Source organism: Mytilus edulis, unplaced genomic scaffold (genome assembly GCF_963676685.1).
Source record: "Mytilus edulis unplaced genomic scaffold, xbMytEdul2.2 SCAFFOLD_152, whole genome shotgun sequence".
NCBI classification, from domain to species: domain Eukaryota; kingdom Metazoa; phylum Mollusca; class Bivalvia; order Mytilida; family Mytilidae; genus Mytilus; species Mytilus edulis.
Genome location: NW_027267656.1, coordinates 10,404 through 38,169, shown reverse-complemented (window position 1 = coordinate 38,169; position 27,766 = coordinate 10,404). Strand labels below are relative to the sequence as shown.

General features: G+C 32.6%; 1 protein-coding gene across 1 annotated transcript; it reads right to left on the bottom strand.

Moving 5' to 3' along the window:
• Positions 1-1,816: 1,816 nt before the first annotated feature.
• On the bottom strand, positions 1,817-26,051 carry LOC139505727 (uncharacterized). Its single transcript, XM_071295205.1, has 6 exons — positions 25,919-26,051; positions 12,381-12,541; positions 10,463-10,589; positions 9,009-9,166; positions 6,436-7,344; positions 1,817-4,241 (listed from the first exon to the last, which is right to left on the bottom strand). The coding sequence occupies exons 1-6, from the start codon at positions 25,964-25,966 to the stop codon at positions 4,121-4,123; spliced, it is 1,524 nt and encodes a 507-aa protein (XP_071151306.1). The 5' UTR covers positions 25,967-26,051; the 3' UTR covers positions 1,817-4,120.
• Between the last annotated feature and the right edge of the window lie 1,715 nt (positions 26,052-27,766).

The following is a 27,766-nucleotide window of genomic DNA, read 5'->3' as shown; positions in this document are numbered from 1 at the left end:
TTCATAAGGTAGAAGACCTGCATGGATGCTTCATATCTTGTATGTAGATATCTTATGTTACGAAGTTTTCGTCAATTCATTGTCCTTGATCAATATTTGGTGTATGGGTTCCCGCTTGCAAATTGGAAACCTTCAAATGTCTACATCTCCGTCAGAAAGAGTTCACCCGACCTCGACCTCATTTCATGGATCTGTGATGACGGTTAGAATTACGTGATTATGTCCTTTTCTCAAATACCATAGCAGTAGGTGAACTAAATATGGTGTATGGTATGATTGTTATGGGTACATGTCTGTCTGTCAGGTATCATCTGACCTTGATTTGATTATCAATGTTCATTGGACAATGCTAAGTTTCTGTCTCTTTTTCAAGTTCTACTATAAGCAATCGGTCAACTATATTTGATGTATGCATGGAATGATAATAAGATGCACTAGTCTGTCTGTCTAGTCAGTACCATATGACCTTTACTTCATTATCAAGGTTCCTTGGTCAATTTTAAGTTTTTGTACTTGTGTCTGTTTTTTCAAGTACTATAGTATAAGCAATACTAGATCAACTATATTTAGTGTATGAAATGATTGTAAGGCATAATCTGACCTAATTTTCATGGTTCAATTGTCAAATGTTAAGTTTTTGTGTTTTTGATTGTTTTGTGATTAGCATACGCAATTGGTCAACTTTATTCGGTGTATAAAAGATTGAAGTGTGTCGATGTCTGTCTGACACGCGGTTTACTTGCCATTGACCTCATTTTCATAGATCACTAAACTTTAAGAGTCTGTAATATGCTTTCAGTAAAACATTGAATTCTTTAAGACTTTCAACAATGGTCAGTAATTTAATCAGGCGAGACATTTCAGCGTATGTACTCTTGTTTGATTTTGGTTGTAACCTTCAAAACTATTTTAGCTTAAAAGAAACGGTAAAGACACAAATATGTCAATTCCCTAAGTGGACTTCTTAATTTACTCCTGCAGTTTTCATCCCAAATCCACAACACTTCACACAAAGATTGCAAACATGTTGAAGTGCATCGATATCTGCCTTAATGAATTATATGAGGAATTTCCCTCCAATATCCGTGGGAACCAAGTTATTATTCATGCCAATTTACAAAAGAAGGTACACATTCTGTATAATCAATTACTACAACCAAAGTTTGCAACCTTGAAACGAAAATTGCAGACGTATTGGAGTTTGTGTGCAAATGATTCTGACAAACCAATTCATGCTGTCCAGAATGAAATAAATTAAAGTGTCACATGGTGGTTAGGTCAAGGGTTGGTTGATTAGTGTCAGTATAACGTCCTTTGCTCTTACTTGTAATGCCGGTGCTAGTAAATTGCAATTTTAAAGTCTTTAGTTTGATGACTTTTAAAAACGTGCGTTTACCAGAACAGCAAGACGGTATTCATATTTATGGAGTTAGTCGGCCCGAAATTCGTAGTTTGAATGAAATGGACGTCTGAACTCAGTGGCGGATCCAGCCAGATTTAAAAAGGGGGTCCCAACCCAGGACAAATGGGGGCGGGGGGGGGGGGGTGGTGTTCAAACTATATGTCCCCATTCAAATGCATTGGTCGGCCCAAAAAAAGGGGGTTCCAAGCCACAGACCCCCTGGATCCGCCAATGGAACTACAAAACAGTCATACGCTATTCATCATATTATATAAATTCGAATGCAATTTGCAACTAGGCTAACCAGGGTAGTCATTGAAAACATTGAAGGTACTGTAACATCTCTGAACGAATGTTGCCAATATATAGGTAGCCTTAACCAACAATCGATTTAATAATAAATGAAGCAATATATAATTTAGATATACATTTTAATGAACATGCTTAATTCAAAGCAATATAATTATGAACATTTACAGATGAATAGTACAAATGTTTTGAAAGATCATTATACAGTAATCCTTGATGCTGCTACTTTTATTACTAATATAACTAGTTTTAGCTTGATTGATACACACACAACCGATAATATATGCAAGTTCGGTTACAGCATCTGATAACATTTCCTGGTTTTATCACATACAAAACGATTATTGTTTTTAATGTTTGAACTGACATAATTATTTATTTGCGAAGTATTGAATTTTGATTCAATGTTACCGCGCTGTATGATATTCTAGCATATAATTGATTTTCATAAACATAAAATATAATTGCAATTGGAATAAAACAAATAATTCAATCAGAATCGTTAAAATCGCCAGCGACATATAAAAATAAGGTTCTGATTTTTTACTCTTAAAAAAATATATACAAGCGCAATGTACAGCATCATAAAAATTACTTAAAAAAACTACTTTTAAATTCAAAATTTAGTCATACAGAATTTACTAAGTTCAGAATAACTACTGAAAGATGCGGAAGACGATCAGGCCAATCGCAAACACAAATATGTCGTTTATTGACTTTGTTGTAATAATAGAGCTACTATGTGCAATACCAAAAGTTTGGATAAATAAATGAAAACACGAAGAGCGTGAAAACGAAAAGGGTGATATAATTTATTTGAGCTTAAATCAACTTGATGTAATATATAACTTGCGTTCACATAAATATTTTTTTTACAACGCAGTGGCATTTGGTATGTGAATTGGCCAAACTTATAATCAAATATAGATGTCAGTATACACTACATTATCGCAAATATATTATAGACCTCTCAATTTGTTTGTTTTTAAATATTTCTCTGCCAATCCCCATTTTTGAGGTCATTAAAGGTTACTGTGGTTTGTTTATTTTCGTGAGTATCAATTCAGCTTACTGAACCTGTAGAAAGAGTGTCAGTAGATTCAAAAGCTAAGGCTAAGGCATACCTAAAGCTGCTTCAATCGAAAGATGTAATTTGCTTCTTAATGCTTTTGATGGATGTATTAGAACCCTTGCGAAAGCTGTCATTGCAGCTTCAAGACAAACATTGTCTTATTAGTAGACAGTTCTCATTTTTAACATATACAATTGATGCATTGAGAAAATATCAAACAAGGTACTGATCTTTTTTTAAATTTCTAGATTCTACATTAAGTTAAACATTGGCACCAAAGTCAATATATTTTTTTAATGTTCACCAGCAAATATGTCTCGACTCAAGTTTAGTGATTATTATGTTTTACACTACAGGTGTATCATAGCCTATCAATTAATTAGCCTTAAGTATAATGATTATAATAGAATTAAAGTTTTCAATTTGCTCCAGCAGACTACAATTTAAAATAAAATTTTCGTGGAGTGAAGAAATGTTGCATTTTCAAGGATATTTGATTTCGTGGTTTGTCGAAGTCTCTATACAACCCAATAGCAAATTTTTGATTCGTTGAACATTTTAAATTCGTGGTTAACCTGTTTCAACGAAAACCACGAAAATTGGTATCCCACGAATAATAATGAATCCACAGTATAATGAATCTGATGCGTGTATTGATGAGGAAATCGGATACTTTTGTTTTTTCCGATAAACTCATAACTTTTAAATGGTCTTCTTTTATGAGATACATACAATGCAATAATAATTTTAAAACAAACAGGGTGGAAAATTCATATGATTACAAAGGTTTTTAATCAAATTATATATATTTTGAAAGTTCATAGTGAATTCTGATTTCTTCATATTATAAACAGCAAACAATCTACGGTAGATTCTCATTTATATTTTATTTGCTTTTAAAAAGTATCCAATAGTATTTGAAAACTAGTTATATTTTTGTAATGAACTGTTTCTTCAGAAATTGCTTAAATTCTATAATTGAGTTGTTTGTCTAATTTTCCCCTTATTTTAAGGGTTTCAAAATTTGTCTGATGTCATGTATGGAAACAAAGTAATCATCAAGTTATTCCGTTTAGCATTGTTAATGAATTATCATATTTTATAAGATAATTGTTATTGTTTAAAATTGATAATTTATACATTATTTTCATTTTTATTGGTTTGATATTTGTATTTGAAAAACATCATTAGCCCAAATTTAAACTTTACTCCCAAATGTTTTGACCTTATGTAATGGTCACACTTGCGCCCTCGCAATCTCAGTGCTAATTTTGTACCTCAGCACAGAAACATATCACAGTTAATAAGAAAGTGTTTTTTTCTAGATACTTTCATCTTCAAACTTGTTCAGTTTCCAATGCTATTTCGGATTTACCGGATGTGCCATTCTCTTCTGGAGGTTCAAGCACCCATCTTTTCGGGTTCACATTGTATATATCATTATTTCTTTTATTCATTCTACAAAAAATAAAAAATAAAATATATGTTTGACTTAAAACGAATAAGAAAATTAAAAGAAGTTGGCAATCTTTAGAACATAACAACAATTAAAAAGAAAGACACTGCAAAAGAGATCCATAGAGGGGGCGGTGTATCTAAGTGTATATAAAAGAGGGACGAAAGATACCAGAGGGAATGTCAAACTCATAAATTGAAAATAAACTGACAACGCCATGGCTAAAAATGAAAAAAGTAAAACAGACAAACAATGGTACACATGACACAACATATAAAACTAAAGAATAGGCAACACGAACCCTACCAAAGGCTGGGGGGATCTCAGGTTCTCCTGAAGGGTAAACAGATCCTGCTCCACATGTGGCACCCGTCGTGTTGCTGATGCTATAACAAATCCGATAAATATTCTAATTCGGTAGACCACATTCATAAGTGTCGCCTGATAGGCAGGTCTAATTTACAGCGACGGTCAATCGTAGGTGTTTGAATAGCCTGTTCTGGTTCACTAACATACTACTTACTTGAGTCCTCATTTACATTGTGGTAGGTACACAGTATCTGTGATATTGCACTTCAAATATTATGTAGTACCAGTGGAGAGATAATTGAAAGTATGGGTACTAGTATGCGGTATGTTATAGTGTAATGTCCTGTACCAAGTCAGGAATGTGACAGTTGTTATCAAATACAAGTAGTCAGTTTCTATGTATGTTGGCGTTCGTTTTTATAGCAATTAAGCGTTTCTGTTGTTTCGTTGTTTTTCTCTTTTAGTTAATGTTTTTTCGCTAGGTTTTGCTTTGGAATTGTTTTTAGCTTAATCGATTAATAACTATTGAACAGCAGTATTCTGTTGCCTTTATTTATTTATCTTTCATTAGTCAAGTAGATGCCTTTATGTAAGTTACGAACAACTAGACACTATACATTATAAAAAGCCGACAAAGAAAGGTAGTATTCGACTAACGGAAGCTACATTTTATTGAGTAGTCTGGGAAGAAGTCTATGGCACTAGACACAGTGCATGTGATGTTGCAACTATATCACAGAAGCTGGGGTTCGAACAATTTAGGTCGATGTACATCAACCAATATGTTTTTTTGGCTATAAAGATTAAAAATTTGTATATGATACAAGACAACTTTTTTCATGTTTCCTCAAGTATGCGTAGTACTATACAAATACAGTCTTTGTATGAGGTCGATACAAGGATATATTGACCTGAAAGAAGTATATTGACTGAGGATGAAGTCCGAGGTCGATATACTTCTTTGGGTCGATATATCCTGTATTGACCTCATACAAAGGCTATATTTGATATATTATTAATTTCCGACCATGTTTGTATCAAAATCGTCATTTAGGTTTGTTGGAACTTTATAGATATTACATTGTCTCCTTGACAATAACAACATATTATACAATTACTGTCTTTTGATGAGGTAAATATGCGGTTTTATTGACTTTTGAAAAAATGATATTCACTGAGGCCGACGGCCGAAGTGAATATCAGTTTTTTCAAAAGTCAATAAAACCCCATATTTACCGAAACAAAGGACAGTAATTGTTTTATTCCATAGTCCGAGAGAAGAAATTGTATCTAATGACAAACATATACCAATTTTTTTTTTTTTTTACATGAAACATTTTACCATAACGTTGCATGTAAAAGCGCGTGACGTTTAGCGCGGTGAATAACACTTTCTCAGGTGAATATGCTTTTTTATTCAAAATCCAATTCATATAGAGAAACCTACTAAAATAATACCAATATGGAATAATAGTTATTTCATTTACTTTTTTTTTGACATCTTATGTATTTGAAGATTTTTTTTTCGTCAAATAATCGATCACAGATAACATTTGTTTCAAAACGTTAAACAATATCCTGAAATTCATTACATGACGTCACAAAGTATATCGGGTTTTAGATATTCTAAAAATAACCGTGCAATTTGCTTTTTGCCGGTCAATATGCTTTTTGCTATCCGCCGTTTTCTCTCTACCTTCGAAAATATAGTTTAACATGTGACTATCTTTAAACGAATCAAATTTGATAAAATATACGAATTAATAATATTGTCTAATATATATATAGATGCCGATGTTAGATACAAATACTTCAATAATTTCCAACCTAGGAAAATCTTTGTATAACAGATACACGTGATCATAATTTTCTCCCAATTTTACTCACCTTCTTCTTCTACTGTATATAATGTAAGAAACTACGGCAACCACTACACAAGCTCCTAAAACTCCCCCAACTATTCCAGGCCAGTATTTCATTGGTCCACTATTTGTTTCTTTTATCGTTGTATTTATATCGGGTATGTCGGTAGAATGCGTCGGAGGACTGCTTACTACACCTGGACCACTTGGTATTCCAGTTTTGTTCATATCCTTTGTAGAAACATGAATTGTCAACGAGTTTGTCGGCGTTGATGACATAAATGTTTTTATTGACTCAGTAGTTGATTTACTGGTACTTTCTGAGATTTGTTTTGTCGATGGTATGTTTGTCGATGACCTTATAGACGTGTGTTTTTCATTTGTCGTGACACTGTTTAATGACGTATGATGTTCCATAATATCACTTGTTACTTTTGAATTTGTATTTTGTGAAGCGTAAGACACGGATGAAGCTTGATTAGTAGTTGAGATGTCTGCATGTGTAGTTTCTGGAATTACTGAAGAAGTTTCTTTGGTCGGTATATCTGTTGTAATTGTTGGGCTTGTGTCATCGGTTGGTTTTGTTGTCGTAACCGAGTCTGTTAGTTGACTTAATTGTGTTGTAATTTTATTTGCCTGTGTTGTTTCTTCAATATTCATTTGCGTAGTTATATCTTGTGTTACTTGTTCTGTTGTATCGGTCATTTGAGTTGTGCAATTCAGAAACTCTCCCATATTTGGAACTTCAAAACGCCCACATTCGTATGGCCTTGATGTTGTTTGTAACACTATATCGGTTGTGTTATCTTGATTGTTTGGTTGCAGGATATCAAGGCATTCCGTTTCGTTTTGGTGTAATACACAGTCCCTACTAAAGCATCCATTGTCATTTTCCTTTGTCTTCAGACATTCATAACGAAATATCATACTCAATCTAGAATAGAAAAAAAAAAATCACAACACACATAACTTAAACTTGCCATCCTAATTTAATCATATTTGTCACATTTCATCTTGTATTTCGTCTACATAAAAATTTAGAATGGAAATGGGGAATGTGTCAAAGAGACAACAACACGACCCAAGAGCAGAAAACAACCGAAGGCCACCAATGGGTCTTCAAAACAACGAGAAATCCCTGCACCCGGAAGCGTGCTTCAGTTGGTTCTTAAACCAAAATGTGTACTAGTTCAGCGATAATGGGCGTCAAACTAATCTCCGAAATATATATAAAGAACCAAATAAAAACCAACTAAAATTAAAAATCATACAAGACTAACAAATGCCAAAGGCTACTGACTTGGGACATGCAAAAAATGCGGCGGGGTTAAACATGTTATTTTGAGATCTCAACCGGCATCCAATACCTCTAGCCAATGTTTAAAAAAAAACACACAGTCATACAGAGAGTAAAACTCAGTTTAAAAGATATCATAAAACCCCAAAATGACAATGATACATAAAATAACAAAGGACTACTAGCATTCACTGACATGTCACCTTTAGACCTCAATTAAACTGATTGAAAGATTATATATGTCTTAATCATATAAATATCAAGCACAACCCCCCCCCCCCCCCCCCCCCCCCCGTTAAGGGTTGAGTATCAAACCATCATAAAATATATGAGAAGAACATAAACCGTATCATGCCAACAACTGGTTTTAGAATAAATGTGTTTATTTTCTGATCCAAAAGTGAATTTCTTTAACAACTTGCATAGGTTCGAGGTTAGTTCGGGGAGCATACTATTTCTAGCGCTTCCATAAATGAAATTCATATTGTGAACTATATATATGTTTTTTTCTTCTTTCTAAAATATTTACAAAACATACCACATCTTGTATTCATATTGTTTCGTGTTATGCTATTGTCTAATCTGTGGTTACCTCTTATTAATTGTAGAAAATAAGATAGTTAGCTTTGCTAACGTGTGTATGTTGCATTTTTATATGATTAACCAATATTTCTTGTTTTCTGTTAGAACTCACAAAATTTTATATCACACTCTAAACTTCACTGTGACTGCTTTGTAATAATTTGTCTGTCAACTTTCTCTATAACACAGACACACAACTTCGATTTAAAGATTAGTTTTTTTTTTAAATTGATAAACTGTGCCTTTCTTGAAGGTGCATTGTTTCATTTATTGTCAGTTGCCCAAAACAAATTGTTCTAACTGTTTACTAGTTATTAGTATTGTTTGACCCATACCTGCTTGTTGGCCGCTGATTTAATCTGACCGTATTTAATTACTCCGTTTGTGAAAAAAGAAGATTAGTTTTTGTTCTTTTGTAGAACTTGGATATTCTTTGGTGAAGTATATCAAAACTCGAATAGACCTGGTGCTATTATAACTAGACAAACGGTGTTAATGTCTGTCAATAATTGAAGTCATTTGTTGATTTCTGCAGGTTAAATTTGTTGTTTTTTAACGTTTGATTTCATTCAGCCTACGTATTGTCATTGCTTTATTCATTTGCGAAAGATATCTTTTAAGAGACTTATGAAGGTGGTTATGAATATGCCTTATAATATAATTTTTTATTTCTTTCAAATACATTTACCAATGTGATACTCTAACGGCAAAGTACTTACAAAGAAAATGAATGAGATCTAGTTCCAGTAGCGTTTTTATGATGATACTGCCAAGATGGATTTTGAATATTTAAGGCAACTGTAAATTTGTCTACAATTTGTTGTCCTCCATCGCCTTTGTCGTCATGAAAAACTGTGATCGTAATATTGACCTCATACTGTTGAAAAGAAAGTATTTCGGAGATAATTAAAAATTATGATATTGATTGACATAGATTTTCAACAATAGTCTTATCCTAGAAAACACACGTTTATTTCAAGGCAATCTGGATTTCGTTTCAGTATTCCAAGTTAAGATGCTAACATAAAATATCATTGATGCAGTCATGTTCTTTATCCTTACTTTTACAAAAGGAAATGCAGAAAACGTCAAAAACACTTAGCTTTTTTACCCCCAATCATAGTTCCCACCACGGATTTTTTTTTATGTCAGTATGAATGTTATACAACATTAAAACTATTGTGCCTTCCATCTGTTTTGATTCGAGAACAACTGAAGACGAAACGTGATTCTGATTAACTGAATTATAACTAAATTATAATAAGCCTGATATCTTTGGCGATTTTTTACAACCACTTGGACAATATTCCGAATCCATTGCTGGTGATTTTTTCATCCCACAGGATAACTCGCTAACTTAAAAGTCCAGAGTCTGGTACTTACTCTAACATAAGCGAGGTTCTTTGAAGACTTTTTTCGGTTAGTCCTTTTGTACATTAACGTTGTATCATTAATGGACTGTCAGAACCTGGGTAAGGGTAAGTTTTATAACTTATGTTGAAAACCCTAAAGTTCCAAAAGATAATTTTGTTCAATCTTAGAGAAAAATTTCAAAATACGTCCGAGTTCTTGAATTTTAGCAAGATACGTGGATTATAGAAAGATCTTATAAACAATTTAGAAAAGGCTGGTCCTCAATGCTCTTCAACTTTGTACTTAAATTTGCATTGTTAACATTTTTTTTATTCGAACTAAACGATGAGCCTAACTGTGATACAAGTGAGAGGTTCAGCTAGCTATAAAACCAGGTTCAATCCACCATTTTCTACCATCGAAAATGCATGTACCAAGTCAAGAATATGGCAGTTGTTATCCATTCGTTTGATGTGTTTTATCTTTTGATTTTGCCATTTGATTAAGGACTTTCCGTTTTGAATTTTCCTCGAAATCAAATATTTTTGTTATTTAATTTTTTTTTGTAGTCGAACACGCATCTGGAATACAATATGTTATCCTGGTATCCATGATGAATTTATTTATTTACATAAATGCAGCTATCATTGTGAAAAAAACGAACAATTGTTAATTATATTCACGTTACAAAGAGTTTGAAATTTTTAAAATCCTACACACAATTTTTAATATAACCGAAATTCATTTTGGTAATTTGTCTCACGTTTCTACATTCACATTTTGTAAACTCGAAAATCTCATTATATTAATTTCAACTCACCGGCCACGTACCAAACGTGAACATTAGTGGGTTGATAATTTCAGGATCTTTGTTGTTACTCAACTGAAAATGCTCAGCGGCACTGCTTTCTATTGGTTTTGAGGAGAGTTTAAGGCTTTGTTTTTCACTGATAAAAATAAAACGTTTGTTAATATATTTTCCATTATTAAACTAGGCAAATCTTTCTGGTCAATGAATAGAATAATATGATCTCTTACGTAAATTACTCTTTAAATTAAAATGTATGTCCTGCTTAGGAAAAATCTCTACAAAACGTTTTAAAAATTAAACATAATCATTTACATAAACATAATCATTTATTAATCATCTGGCAGGACACTCTGCAGTGGAACTCTAATCATTTAACACAAAAATCATAACACAAACAATAAAAATATTCAAATGACCAAAACAATATATTGGAACTGAACTATACTATATGGATAAAAACAAGTTATGAATATTCATCAATGAAAATCTACATACAATAAAAATACATTGAGGAAGAAGTTGAAAAGTTGCTAAATAATAAATACATTAATGGCATCAGGACCAGACGACATACCAAACATAATATCAAAATAATTCTCAAAACAGCTATCACCTGGACTTGCATTTATATCCTAAGAAATGCTGAATACAAACTCCTCAAGTGTCTTAAAACGAGAGATAAACACGCACCCGAAAACTACAGACCAGGATAATTAACATATGTACCATGTAAGCTGACAGAACAAATTATCTGTAGACATATGCTTAAAAATCTAGTGAACCTCAGGGCACGGTTTCAGGTCGGGCTATTTATGTGAAATCCAACTGCTTGTCACTCTATTACTTTATTAAATCCTTTGACACAGGGAAACAAACTGATGTAGCTATCATTGACTTCTTCAAAGCAATAGACACCATGCCACACAACAAATTGCCATTTGGCTCCGTAGTTCCACAATGTTCTCTCCTTTTGCCACATTAACGATCTACCAGATGCAGTTAAATCATTGGTCAGACGTTTGGAATATGACAGCCTTCTGTAAAGGAACATAAAAACATAACATGACCACACACACCTACAGTCAGATCTACAAAACCTAGAAATTTGAGCTAAAGACTGGGGAATGCGTTTTAATGGAAAAAAGGGCTATATTTCGAGCATAAAGAACAAAAAAACAGAACATATACAGCCTTAAAGAACATATACTACAACAGGTTCAGCATAATCCATATAGGCTTGCAAAAGAGGAGCGTAAAATACCAGAGGGACATCGCAAATGGCAGAAGACCTGAATGGACTACACACATCTCAAATAAGCCAAGAAAGCCAATTCTACTTTGGTTTTTGAAGAAGATCTACGTTTGTGCTTAAAATATTGCAAAAAGACCGCATGTTTATCGTTTGTATAAGAACTGTATAGAAAGGATGTAACCAGATTCATAACAGGCCATTACAGGTCTAAAGAAGAGGGGTCGGTCACTAAAACACTAGCCGAGTTAGAGCTGGACAATCTTCAGTCAACGGATGATATTTCTATACAAAGTGGTTGAGGATTTGGTCCCAGCTATTAATCATAATGATTGTCTGGTTAAAAGTAAACATAAGGGGAAAATTAAACCGAAAACATTTGATAGCTTTAAAAGTGACAATATAGCGAAAATTCAGGTATGAACAATACGAAGGCAATAGACACTATTCCATACAACACGGATCCATATACTAATTCTTTCTTTGTCACGAGCATGATACATATGAACCATGCAACTGGAAGACAGTATTGGTTGCGCAAATGCCGTTGAGAGCTTCAAGGCAGCTCTCCAAAACATTCAAAAGGTGTCTCTCTGTCCTGTTGCATAAAATCCAGAATTGGTACAGATACAGAAACATTTTAACATGAATATTATAAACTTAAAAGGAAGTTCTTACATTGATTTACCCTGCACAGTGACGTTGAATATTAGGTGACATGTGGCATTACATGGTGGTTTCGTGCCATCACAACAATTTCCGCTCATGTCAGTGTTGTTTGGATTCAAATATCCCAGAAACCCGATATATAATTTGCTGTCGGAAGAAGCAATGGTTATCTAAAAAAGAGAAATAAAGAAAATTAATAATAATTATGAATGTGCAGTATAATAATGGCACTAAACAAGCAAAAACGGTCTATTAAATCAGGTAAGCCAACACGTTTTAAGAGATGATAAAACAAAGATGACAACTTATATATGCATTGAAGACTATTAAGATAATTTCAGATAAACATTTTTCTCTGTCAAGTATCGACAGCATTGATAACAAAATCCACGAGAATTGGTATTTCACGAATAATAATGAATCCGCAGTATATTATTCTGTTTTGTTCAATTATAAATCAATAACTTTCCATCATTTCAATAGAAACTAAGGTTCCAAAATTTATATAAAAGTTGATCGTAATGTACTGTAACTGCTCATTTAGGCCGGTTTTTTTCTGAATTTGCAATGTGTTTTATTCTAATCATTCGTAAAACTGATTAACTAAGAAAATCGTCAAAAACAAAATAAAATCTGCCGTCATACATTTCTTTAATTTTTTTTTCGATTTAAAAATTAAAAAAATGATTTCTTCAAAACGTGACCGAAAGTTAAATGATACTTTTTCCAAAGAATATTGAAATTTTATTTACCGATGTACTTTTTTCTCAAATAAAGGCAACAGTAGTATACCGCTGTTCAAAGTCATAAATCGATTGAGATAAAACAAATCCTGGTTATGAAATAAAACCGAGTGAAACACATCAACCATAAGAGGAAAACAACGGAACAATAGAAACACTTAAGTTCAACAAAAAGAAACGCCTTAAACAACTGTCATATCACTTACTTGGTACAGGAAATTTTAAGAAAAGATGGTGGGTTGAACCTTGTTTTATGGCTTGCCAAAAACTCCACGCTTATATGGCAAACAATATCGTTAAAATCGCAACACTACCTGACAAAAATGCAGCACAAACCGAAAGCAAGAACTCTCATCATAGAGAAACGCACAGGAAGACACAACAGAAACATCATAAATACATAGGCCATATTCGTGAATAGGTCACATTCGGTGCTTAAGAGACAGACGACATAAATGTAAAACCACAAACTAAGATATGGTAAAACTGTCATTATTAAAGACACAGACACATCGCAATGACCAATTCGTGTTGGTGTGCAAAATATTTACGGAGTGTAATTTTTTATCTTTCTTCCACCCAACTCTGTTGGAACAGTTTCTGCGTAAGGATCACAATCCTATATATGAATTGGATCTTTGATGTTTTTTTTCAATCGCTGGGTGGATGCCATTGCTGGTGGACGTTTTGTTTGCTGAAGGTATCACCATCCCAGTAGTCAACACTAGCACTTTTGTGTTGACTTGCAATTTTCTGTTTATTAAATATTGAAAATTCGAAACACTTACTTTTGTACTACTATGTATAGATTCCCGTAGACAAATTTTTGCATTTGATTTGGCTTACAACTGTTCAATCAAAGCTACACTTATAATTCTTTTTTAGGAGAAATGCGCGCCACGTGTACCAAATTATAAGCCTGGTATCTTTGAAGAGCTTTTATGTCAATTAAATGGTTAAGCAACTGCTTTTTAACTGTATAGTATATAAACAGGTGAATATATCATTTGTTATAATATAAATATAGGAAAACTATATATGATATTCAAGATCATTGCTAGGTGACTGTATTCATGTTCTTTTTTTCTTCTTATATAAGCACCGGTAACGAACTTTTTAAATCAGATGTCTCGTCTTTACATCGAAGAAATGCAATAAAGTTGAAAGACTTGTGCCTAGAACAATCGAAATAAAAAAAAATATCTTTATACGAACTCTAGTATAAAACTCATCAATTAATCACATACAGATGAAAAATTAATGTAATATGTGTTCCTTACTGGATAAAGGGTTTAGAATATTGTTCCAACAGGAACAGATGATATGACATTGTTTATACCAAATTCCAGGGGAACTTCTGCATGGCGGAACAAATATACGTTGACAATATCACTGACAATTTTCCAACATAGAAATATTGTCTTTAGTTGAAAATAACAATTCAAAAGTATGCGTCTGTTCGGGTAAATAAAAGGAAGAAAAATTCATTTAATCTGTTTAAAACGAATCCCCTTAACCTGCAGCTCAACTGACTGGTAATGAAACTATCATATAATAACTCCTTTTCATTGTTATTTATATATATGAAGATGTGGTATGAGTGCCAATAAGACAACTCTCCATCAAAGTAACAATTTATAAAATTAAACCAATATAGGTCAATGTACGGCCTTCAACACGGAGCCTTGGCTCATACCGAACAACAAGCTATAAAGGACCCCAAAAATTACTAGTTTTAAACCATTCAAACGGGAAAAACAATGTTTACATTATAGATAATAAATCTGAAACGTTTCTTGTCGACTTATATTCAATATAGTGTCTCAAGGAGAAATTCCAAATATTGGTGGGTTCTATTTTGTCACCAGTTTATCAAGTGCAATATGTTTGTAATGTTTTGTTTGACTTTAAACGGACAACATTGATGTAGAAGACTTCATCCTGTTTTAATTTCCTCGTAAAAGAAAGAGGGATATATCTATGAGTCAACGTCTCTAACGTTATATTCACATTAAACTTAATTATCGTGTGAAAGAATAATTCAAAAGATTCAAATTAAAAATGTCTCACATATTTATTCTTATTATTAAACAATTTTATCAGATCGTATGTATGGTTATCTAAAGATAAAACGAAAGGAAAGTTTAAATATCACCAACATGTACTCGTCGTTCGGGTAATCAGTATGTTTCAACTCTACTTGGACGACCCTTCAGTGGAGATAATCGTTAGATATATTTTCATTGACTTGTCAGTCATATATGTACATGTCAACTGTTAGCAAGGAGGGACAATTAGAACATGATTGAACGTAATAAAAAATGATATGTTTTTTTTTCAGAGTAGCTAGGTTTTGGTTATGACATTTATCAATTTGGTGACCTATTCCTTGATTAATCGGTTGGTGAAACTGCTGGTAAACTAACTGTCCAAAATGGAAACACCAGCGCACAGTTGTAAACACTCCGGTGGTGTAGCCATGAAATAGCATCGATGCGGTCATTTGTTATAAAGAAACTGTGCACAAAATGTTAAAATTAGTTATCACTAAGGTTTTCTTTAACAATGCATAAATGATTTTTTTTATGTCTTTTTTTCAACCCTTAAACTTGTTAAATGCTTTGAAATGCCAACTGTTTTTAGTTCGAGCGCAGATGATTAGTCTTATATTAAGACGAGGATCATTTCTGATGAGCTTAACCCTTTAGCGTTCCTACCGGTCAATTTGACCGATAAGCAAAATTTGTGGCGGAGTAGTTTGCATGAAGTTTTGTATCGTTGACAATTTTTAACGTACATATGTGGTTGTGGGCTCAAATTGAAGATCAGTATACCACCAACTTGATTTTTGGTGTCTGAAACCAACAAAATGCAATGCATCATGTCAATTTGCCCTATATTGACAAGATTTTTTTTGGGGAAAACTGTTTTATTTCTATTTTTAAATAGAATATTTTCACAAAATGTCACAAGACAAATTGTTGCTGTTTTTTGTTTTAAAATGACAATTTTGATAACTGTGCCGTGATCATTTACAAGAATACTATCAAAACTGTAAGTAAAACTCATACACATACAAAAAATCTGATTCATAGAGTATCAACACTGAAACAAACTCAAATTACAAGGAATTTTCATGTTTTGTTTTGTCAGTTTTTATAGCAAAAGAGATGAGAACATCCAAAATGTGTTAAAAATTGTTAGCCAAGTCGAAATAGCAATAACAAATCTTTGTTTCTTTAGTGTCTGGTTATGAGGGTGTTGGATATCGTATCGCTAAGGTATAGAAATAGTGACATATAGACGAAAAAACGAACATTTCTGAATAACTTTCTTACAAATTTGCTTCAAAAAATAATAATTTTCAAAAAATAGCTTCTTAAGAAAACGAAGTTTGATTATGTTCTTCCAACATTAATTTCTAGTCTTACAGAGAAGGTGACTTATATGCTTAAATTTCATAAGTTTTCCAATGGTTTCTGTGGCTCAGTGGAAAGATGCACAGTCTAACACCCGGATAATCGCGGGTTCAAACCTCACTGCCGGAGGATGAAAAAATTAATTCCTATATTAAATGTAACTTAACTTAACTTTAATTTCAATTAAGACAACTGAAATACATGATTTACATCAAAAAGAAAAATCCCCCCCTTTTTCTCCCCTCTCTCTGTTTTTGTTACATTCTTAGCCTGGGCACTCAAAAATACCAGATTTTCATTCAATATTTACTCAAAATTCTATCCTAAAGGCTTATTCTGTAAGCAGTTATGAATAGAACATCTTTAACATAAACTTGGGCCATTTATTTGACTATGACAAAAATTCTCAAAAAAATCCACTATTTTTCGGTGTTTCGAGTCTTGATATTTCTACCAATCAGACAAGTTTTGCATCTTTCTGTATAAAGTTTTCACCGATAACGTTTCCGAAAGTCTTCTTGCATTAATTTAACACTAAAACTATGTTCTATTTTTGTCACTAAATGTCTGTAAAACCGCTTTTCCGCTTGAATTGTACATTTTTGTCACTTTAATTCAGCATGTCACGTGACTTTTGAGGGATATCACGTGACCAACGTAAGAAATTATTTTCCTTAAATCAAGTTTTCCTGAAACCTTGGTCAATTATCTATCAGATGAGTCTAACTTGTCCTTTGAGTGAGCTTTTTATCGAAATGTGCAATTGATTGAAAACAGATATCCTTTATTCGGGAAGAAAAAGTAAAAATCCTTGAATGTTAAAGGGTTAATGATTAGTCAGAGATGATTTTTATTTATCAAACCTAAAACAAATCCCTTTATTATTCAGATTTAAAAAAATGGAGCAATGTTTGGCCAACATGTTCAATGTCTGTCCAAAATATCAACTCTGTAACATGACTGGACAACTAAACTCATCATAGAAACTAGGATTGACATTTTGCAATTACACTAGACGCGCGTTTCGACTACAAAAGACTCATCATTGACGCTCGAATAAAAAAAAGGTTGAAAAGGCCAAACATAGTACGAAGTGGAGAGCATTGAGGACCAAATATTCCTATAAGTTTTGCCATAAGTGTCCACAGCTAATGTAATCTACTCCTGGGGTAGAAAAGCCTTAGCATTTCAAAAATTCAAAGTTTTGTAAACATTTGATATATAAATATGATCATATCAATGTTAGTTAAAGTCATAAGAAACGAGTGACCGGTGAAAAATAATGTTCTTCCAATTCTTGAACCAATGCGTACAAACATCATAAACTTAGTCTTCTGTGCACGAATTTATCATTTTTTTTCGTGTAAATTTCGTATAATCGTCAATTTTTTTTTAAATCGGTCAGTGTTATTGTGAAAATATGGCAGACAATTAAAGTTCGTGTTTTGAAGCCGAAGTTTAACGATTGTCACCTGTTTGTCAACAATCGACAAAAAATCAACAAAAAAGCATGGCAATTGAGCACGACGTGTTTAACATGTAAATTCAAATTATAGTTTATTTTAAGCACATCCATGCGTATTGCGATCACCGGATGTTTACGAGATGGGTCACACTGAGGTCACTTTGCATACGGAAAATATGTCGGGGGAATAGCTTCCTGGAAGGAAGCAATTAAAATAAAGTAAAAACTTCTTCTAAATATGAATAAATTAAAGAATTTTCTTCAGAAAAAAGTATATGTACATAAGTTTTATAATGAAAACTATCCATTGAGTTATAAAAAAACATATGCATTATTTTTTTTAATTTGAGGTTTCTTATGACTTTAATGTTAACACATGGCTGAGCACAGAGTATAAAGACAAATCAAGTGACATTGCAATTGGTAAATGGCTATCCCAATGTTTCAGGTTACCATTCCTTTCCCTAAATGAAATCGATGAGAGCTTAACGTTTGACATTGTCTGACACTCCGCTCCTTCTGATGACAAATGTCATACATTCTTAGACAACGTGCAAGTACACATTCCATAACGGTCAACTAATTCGCCAAATATAGAAGATGCGAAATCATAAGAAAGGAATATATTAGATGTGTTGCCTAAACATACTCGACAAGAACAGATTTATGATTTGAATGTATTCCGATTTTATGGATTTGAATGCTGCACATATATTTTTAATTCGTCATTTAAGTATAAACAAAATGCTTTTATCTTAGAATTTTACTTCTTGATTTTAACATGAGACAACAGTTTTATACATGTTATGATTGACAATTCATAACATATGTACAACTGGCTAACGGAAGAGGTCTTTAATGATAAATGAAAATAACATTACTGGGATGGAGAGTTGTCTCATTGGCACTCATTCCACATCTTCTTATATCATTTCACCTGTAATTTACCTGTTATTTACCTGTAAAAAAATATCGGCGCAAATGAAAAAAAAAATCGGCGCAAATGAAATGCAGATCGGCGCAAATGCAAAACGCCGCTTTTAAATACATAATAAAACAATAAAGCAATTCAAATGTCAAAGAGTCTGGACTGCAAATAACCTTTATATATTGTTTTGAATTGAAAAGCTGCTGGGAAATGAAAAAAAAATTCTGTTTACGTAAAGAGCATGCATCTTTATAAAGACTGAAAGTGTAGCAACATAACATTTTGAAACAATACATTGCAATTAATCATTTATTCAGTAGTTATAAAATTGTGTCATTTTCATTGAAGTAAAATTTGTAGATACCGTTGCTAAATAGAAACAGAAGCTTTTGTTCCTTGTTAGTATACACAGAGACATATTTATAGAATATGGTATTACATATGTCTCTGGTACAAATCATACCCATATCCAAACACGAAGTGTATATGTGACATTATTAAAGACTTGCTTTACACTTGTTCTGACCTTGAAAAAAAACCGGGTTGCGAGTTCATCATAAGGGGGTTCGCTGTGTTTGGTATATTTTTCCCTTTTATCCTTTTCGTTGAGCCTGCATCTTTTGTCGCAAAAGCAAAACATAGCTTACCAACCTTAATTCTGACGCCAGCAGCGTCAACAAATATTCACTTTGTTGTTAAAGGTTTCTTTTAATTTTTATAAGTTTCTTAAATTATCCTGAATTTCTACCAAACTTGAACAGAAGCTTGTTTATGATCAAAAGATACATTTCAAGAAGTAAATTTTGTAAAAATAAAATCAAGTTTCCTTGTATTTTACTTATAAATGGTCTTAGTTTTTATGCCGGTTAACATTACATTCACACTGTGGTTAAAGTTTTTTAAATTTGAGTAACTTTCTCAAAATATCCTGGATTTCTACCAAAATTGGACAGAAGCTTGTTTATGATCATAAGACAATATCCAGAAGTAAGGTTTGTAAAAAAAATATCCTTTTTTGGTGTACTACTTATAAATGGACTATTTTTTTTCAGTCAACATAATATGCACTCTGCAGTTAAAGTGTTTGAAACATTTATTAGATTTCATAAACCATCCTGAATTTTTACTAAATTTGGACAGAAGCTTCTTACGGAACTTGTCAAAATATAGTATCTAGAGGAAAATTTTAATATTTTTTTCCTTTTTTTGTTTAACCTGCGACTCACAGTAAAAGTAGGCGAGACACTGGGTTCTGTATTGAAGGTCAAATGAATATGTATTCAATTAGGTCCAATTATTAACTTGCAAGTGCACACTTCATCAGCCATGTTTCTCGGCGTATTTAGCAAAATAGAAACAGATAGGCTGATGAAAGTGAAATACAATTTCACAATATCATTTTCATTAATGATTTAACAACAACAAAAATCATATTTTTTTTTCATTTCGTAGCTAATGCAACTATAGCAAAAAGGTACATTTTAGGCTGATCACTTTTTTTAGAGTACTCACTGAATTTCTAGTTAGTATTACCATAACTTTTGATCAGTTAACCATATTACAACATTGTTTTAACAGTTAGTAAATAGGTGTAAAAATCAATTTTAAAATTAGTAATTACTGGTAATTACTGGACCGTTTTAGGAATTACTTGTATTTACTAAGTGCATCGGGAATTACATGTAATTCCTAAATTTTAGTAATTACGTTTAATTTCTAATTTCACCTATTAACTGTAACATATACATTGTATGGCATATGTTTTACCATTTAGTGTATGTTTTGTTTGTCGTTATAATCTATCCTACAGTGTACTCGTAATTTGGTGTTGCCTTGATATTACAGTATGAAACAAGAAGATAGGTGATGGTGTTTCTATTGTCAATTAGACAACAATCCATGCGCCATAGTCCAAATGACGTGCAATTTGTTAGAGGGCGAAAAGACAACAATCCAAACCCTAGCTAGAGTCCAAATGACGTTAAATTTGTGAGAGGGCGATAAGACAACAATCCATACCCTAGCTAGAATCCAAATGATGTTAAATTTGTGAGAGGGCGATAAAACAACAATCCAAACCCTAGCTAGAGTCCAAATGACGTTAAATTTGTGAGAGGGCGATAAGACAACAATCCATACCCTAGCTAGAATCCAAATGATGTTAAATTTGTGAGAGGGCGATAAGACAACAATCCATACCCTAGCAAGAATCCAAAAGATGTTAAATTTGTGAGAGGGCGATAAGACAACAATGCATATCCTAGCTAGAGTCCAAATGACGTTAAATATGTGAGAGGGCGATAAGACAACAATCCACACCCTAGCAAGAATCCAAATGATGTTAAAGGAGTAGGTCCGGTAAGACCCCTTTTTGGCCCAAAAATATAACAGTTTTACAAAATTGTTAAAATGTCAACTTTCAGTTATTAATTGGACAGTTGAATGCTTCTGCTAAATAAATATGGGCTGTTTTTGACAATACAATGCACATATATGGGGTTGTAGCACCATTAAGTCATGCTAAATTACTGAAATCTTCAAAATTCTATCATTTTAGTTAAATTTTAGACGGTTTCCTTGTAAAACGAAAGTGGCCGCATTCGTGTTCATCCTTAATATTGAAATGTAAGTTGTATTTTATGATAATACATAACATATATAAAGGTTGTGGATGAACACGGATGCGGCCACTTTCATTTTTGACAAAAACCATCTGAAAAGTGACGTTTTTTGGCATATTTGAGAGATTTTTCATACTTGAGCTTGAATCGGATCATTTTTAATGACTAAATCAGTTAAAATCTTTCACTTATACTAATTAAAGCAAGTGAAATAGACACTTAAGTCTTTAAAAAGTGGTCAAAATCTTTCGTCAGATGAAACTGAAATTTGAGGCCAAAATGAGTCCTTACCGGACCTACTCCTTTGTGAGAGGGCGATAAGACAACAATCCATATCCTAGCTAGAGTCCAAATGACGTTAAATTTGTGAGAGGGCGATAAGACAACAATCCATACCCTAGCTAAAATCCAAATGATGTAAAATTTGTGAGAGGGCGATAAGACAACAATCCATACCCTAGCTAGAATCCAAATGATGTTAAATTTGTGAGAGGGCGATAAGACAACAATCCATACCCTAGCAAGAATCCAAAAGATGTTAAATTTGTGAGAGGGCGATAAGACAACAATCCATATCCTAGCTAGAGTCCAAATGACGTTAAATTTGTGAGAGGGCGATAAGACACCAAGCCACACCCTAGCAAGAATCCAAATGATGTTAAATTTGTGAGAGGGCGATAAGACAACAATCCATATCCTAGCTAGAGTCCAAATGACGTTAAATTTGTGAGAGGGCGATAAGACAACAATCCACACCCTAGCTAGAGTCCAAATGACGTAGACTTTGTTAGAGGAAGATTGAAAACCATCCATACCTTTGTCAGAGTTTCAAATGACGTGGGTTTTGTTAATGAACGATTAGGCAACTATCCATACCCTAGCTAGAGTCCAAATGATTTGGATTTTGTTAATGGACGATTAGGCAACTATCCATTCCCTAGCTAGAGTGCAAATGACGTAGATTTTGTAAGAGGGCATTTAGACAAATGTCCATACCCTCGCTGGATTCTAAATGACGTCAATTTCGTTAGAGGGCGATTAAACAGCTATCTATATCCTAGCTAAAGTCCAAAATGACGTGGATTTCCACTGCTGGTGGACGTTTCGTCCCCGAGGGTATCACCAGCCCAGTAGTCAACACTTCGGTGTTGACATGAATATCAATAATGTGGTAGTTTTTATAAATTTCCTGTTAACAAAACTTTGAATTTTTCGAAAAACTAAGGATTTTCTTATCCCAGGCATAGATTACCCTAGCCGTATTTGACACAATTTTTTGGAATTTTGGATCCTCAATGCTCTTCAACTTTGCACTTGTTTGGCTTTATAAATATTTTGATATGAGCGTCACTGATGAGTCTTATGAAGACGAAACGCGCGTCTGGCGTACTAAATTATAATCCTGATACCTTTGATAACTATTGAAAGAGGGCGATTAGACAACTATTCATACCCTAGCTAGAGTCCAAATGACATGGATTTTGTTAGAGGGCGATATGATTATTGTAATTGTTGCTGTATTTTAAAAATTTCGCGTTGCTATTTTCGAAGAAAAAGAGAGAAAAAATAGTAGCAAGATTTGACTATAGAGGTTTTTTGAAAGATAATGTTAAAAATGTATATCGAAAATATTGGAAGGGGGTAAAAAACAATATGTTCGCAACTATAATTGTGAAGAAGTTGTACTAGCTGTACGTTAACATGGTTAAGTAAATAGGATAACACGTCAATGTTTTGCGTTGATAAAAGAATTTGCAGCGACCAGTGATAAAAATAAAACCAAATATTCCCCATCATATCTTAACTGTTTGTAATTAAGCTAATAAGACGTTCAAGACTTAACAAAAAATCGTAAATGTTGTTTTAAAGTCTTCAATCTTCCTATTTAGTAATAGCAGTCATTTATTATACATATCCCATTCGGAAGTAAATTAAACCTGCTTACTTTGAATTCCTTTTACAGACAGTCGACTTTATTTACTTACTTTAAACCTAATTAATCTCTATATTTATGAAGTTTTGAGTAACTGAAAAAGAAGTTTATCCGAAAATAAATACAGATAAATCGACTGACATACATAAGATATATAAGATAATGGGCGTCGCAATATCAAGGATTACATTTTGGATATTTTTTTCTCGTCATTTAATTTTGTAGGAATTTTAATCCTTATTTTTTTTGGTTCTGTATATCTTACGTAAGTGTTTGTCCTGTCTAATTATTATTAATTGAAATTCGAAAATAAAAGCATTTTACTTTCCGTGTATATGCATGTATAGTTGCTTATAACTGCTCCCATCCAATTTGTTTTAATTTGGTAGGTTTTTGTCTTGTTTGTATTCACATCACATATCCTTATTTTTACAAAGCTACTATTCACCGGCAACTCCTTTTTGGTCGGATTGCTATTCAACGTTTGCAATTCTTATACATAATTGGCTTTCAAATGTTCGGCTTTGTGCGTTCCTGATGAAGCTAAATTTAGAAAAGCGCATCGGACGAATGCTTTTGTTTCATTTTTTATTTCAGCTAAAGACAAAAAATGAAAACTATTCATTTCAAAGGCAATGGTAAAGCGTAGCAATTATTCTATGAATAAAATTTGAAAAAAAATCAAGAAAAAAGCATGCATTCCGTACACAAATAATAATAATAATGGGTAGTAGTAGGTATATGAATGGTATAACAAAGAAAAAATGCCATAATTTAAGAGATCAGGTTTGAAATATGGTATATGTGCTGAAAACCATTCCCGTTGAACAGTTTAACATTTAACAAGCAGGTAGAACAATAACAAATTGTCAATCTCATTGTCTTATTTGCTACCAAGTGCTTGTTTTCTTGAATTTTGTTTCTATAACTTTTTTTAAAACAAAGGAATTTTAAGCATCTTAATTAGTGTCTTTCCTTCAAAATTCTTCAATTCTGTATGTCTGAACCATAGTTTAAGTCTTATAAAATAAATGGTTGGTTATTTTAGTATATATTCATCTATTTTTTTTTATACCATTACCGCACATGACTTTCAAAGCAGTTATATAAGTTATTTAAGGTCGTTTAATTCAATCGTTTGAGAGAAATTGAAAATCCTCAGGGGATTTTGCTTTAATTTGTTGAATAAAAACAAGGGCAAACTCCGCGAATACTTCCTTGAATGAAGTAGTTTGTGCATTTTGTCCCTGTTAAAGAAATAAAGCAATAATAAACATGATCATGGGTAAATTTAGTGTTTTATCTCATGATAACCATAAGATTAATTATCTTGTTTGTTTATCATTGAGAAATTCGGGAAAAAAGACGGAAGAAGGTCGGTGGAAGGTGGAAGGGAGGGTGAAGTCTATATCTGATTAGACAAAACTTAATTACATTTTGGTCGAACACAATAACCGTTACAAAAATGTTTATAAGACATTCTTCGTTTTCAGGTCATAATAGTGGAGAATTAAAAAAAACAGTCAACATAAGGTGGTTTACCTATTCTCGAACTGATTAGAGTTCGAAAAGTACTGTAAAAAAAAAATAAATAAAAAAAAAAAAACTTAACTTAACTTGATTTGAGCCATGAGCACGTTCATTTTGTTTTGTTTTATCTCTTCTACATAAAAAAAAACTATACAAAGCACTTACCATGATATGTAACGGTTTTAATATTTGGTCAATTATTAAGAAAATAACTAATTTTATACAAATATTTGGAGTTTTATATATCATGGGTTTGAACATAAATGTGTTATTTTCTTACGCTGAAAGTTCTTTGTTGGACATTAGTCATGCTCATGTTTCTGATAATGCAAGAGCTATATATATATAACTCCTAATATATAATGTATTCCATTCGCTTGGATTTAAGTCTCAACGTGAAAACAGGCTATGTTAAATAGATCTTTACTTATAAACCGGCCATTGGCTTCCAGTTTGTTTGGGGTTTCAGCTTTCCAATTGGAGTTTAATCAAGAAAAGAGCGTCAGACGCAAAACAATTATAGGGCATTATTTTCCATGATGTACATGAAATACAATCACACGAAGCACTAGGGTACAATTAGTTATAATGCATTTTAAAAGAGCAGCACTTGCATTGTTTACAATGGAGCTCAAGATATAATTAGAAGTTGCAGGCTGTATCAGTACTGTAAATCATTTTTAGTTTATTAAGCCGATTGAAGACATGTTGTTAAAATGTTTGCTTGACAGGAATATACACAATGTTAAGCAACATATATCTAATAAGAACCAAGTTTGTTTAAATAAACATTAATATTCCACAGATAAGCGTTTTAACTTTATTAATTCTAGAAAATCGCAAAACTTTAAAATTAACGATTGTTGGTGCGTTGGCATATATGCAAAAAAACGTTAAAATATACTTACCAATGGAATTGTGAAAAATAAAATTCTCAATGCTGTTTTAATTATCATTGTGTGTTTTTAAATCAAAAGTAACTCTTTCGTCCACAGCTTTGACCGATGTTAAAACAACAAACTAGATGCACAAATATTTATATAACATATGAAAGGTAAGAGAAATTTTGAATCAATGTATCATACCAAGATGAATGTCCTTCCCTGGGAACTCTGGTATTTGTTTGTAGCCACTGGTTGCTTATCTGGTCGATATCGTCCTCAGCTTGAGAAACTTTCTATATCAACAATGACCTTTGGTATTTATCAAGTTTTAAGTTAATTAAATGTGTAAATTGTTTAAAAACAGAATTATTAAAATGAGTTGTGTTCCTAATCCTAGAAGATAAAATGACGATTTGGCCCATTTGGCTTTGTTGCAATTGGACAGGTAATGCGTTATTTCAGTGAATTATTTGAAATGTAAATTTCTTAATGGAGTGCTTTGTTGTACATTTCACGAGTATCTACGCCAAAGTTTACATTATTATTTTATCACAGGGCTTGAAGTTAAAGTTTCCTAATAACATAAACATTTGAAGTACACTGTGACATTATCGAACTTAAAGCCTTACACTTGTGGATAATACTTTAGAAAATAGTATATTTTTCAAGGAGACACACCAGAAATAAAAAGTAAAAAATAAACAACTTTTTCAATATCCTGGTTTTCCATGACATTTGGTCCGAGACCACCATTGTCGTCCCTTGATTTTCGTTGGTCCCTTGATTTTCGTTGTTCACAAATATAGTCCCTAGTGTTGACAGTGGGTTACTTGCCATTAATTTTTATACCCCTTCCAAATTTATTTCTCCATGTTCACTGCCTCAAATTGCAAGAAGGGGGTTGAAATTACACTGTAAAAAAATTTGGGTCCAGAATTTTAAAGGAAAGTAGTGATTTGGTCCAGCTGAAAAAGGTTGAAAATGAGCACTTCGGAAGCTGTCAAAAGATTTCAAGACGCCCTAAACATAAAATTGGCCATATTTTGAGTTAGAGGCGATGAAGTTTTCTATAAATTTGATATAATTTGTCCCAAAAGTAGTACAACACACTGTAAAAGTTTCTTTGAGAAAGCGCAGGTGGGATTTTTTTTATTTTCATTTATGTTCTAAAAGAAATGCACTACGAATTAATTGTGTTCTCGGACCATTTACTGGCGGTCAATGTATTTTACATTATGAAAAGGAGATTGGTTATGATTGCCAAAACGACAACTTTCCACCCAATACCAAAAGTGAGGTTATTTTAGCAACACCGTAGCGTACGACTTTCAACCATGAGCAAAACTAATCAGTCCCGTTCCGTAAAATAAGATATAAAGGACACAGAAGTGTCAAAAAGAAAACAAAATTGCTTTTTTTGTAAAACTTTTGAACTAAATATGACTAGAATGACTGACAGCACTTTGTTGTTGACATGACTATCAATTATATGGTCATTTTTAGAAATTTACTGTTTGCAAAAGTTTAAATTATTCGAAATACTATAGGATTTTCTTATTCCAGGCATATATTACCTTAGCCGTATTTGGCACAACTTTTTGGAATTTGGGTCCTCAAAGCTCTTCAACTTTATGCTTTCTAACAATTTTGATCTGAGCGTCACTGATGAGTCTTATGTAGACGAAACACGCGTCTGGTGTATCAAATTATAAGACTGGTACATTTGATAACTAGTATGGCTTAAATCATTTTTTGTTTTGTTTTAATGAAAGCTATTTAAATTAACGTGAACCCCAAATGTTCAAGTAATCAGTATAATTCTTACATATTCATTTTTAAACATTGTCGACAAATTATCATTCCACCAATATA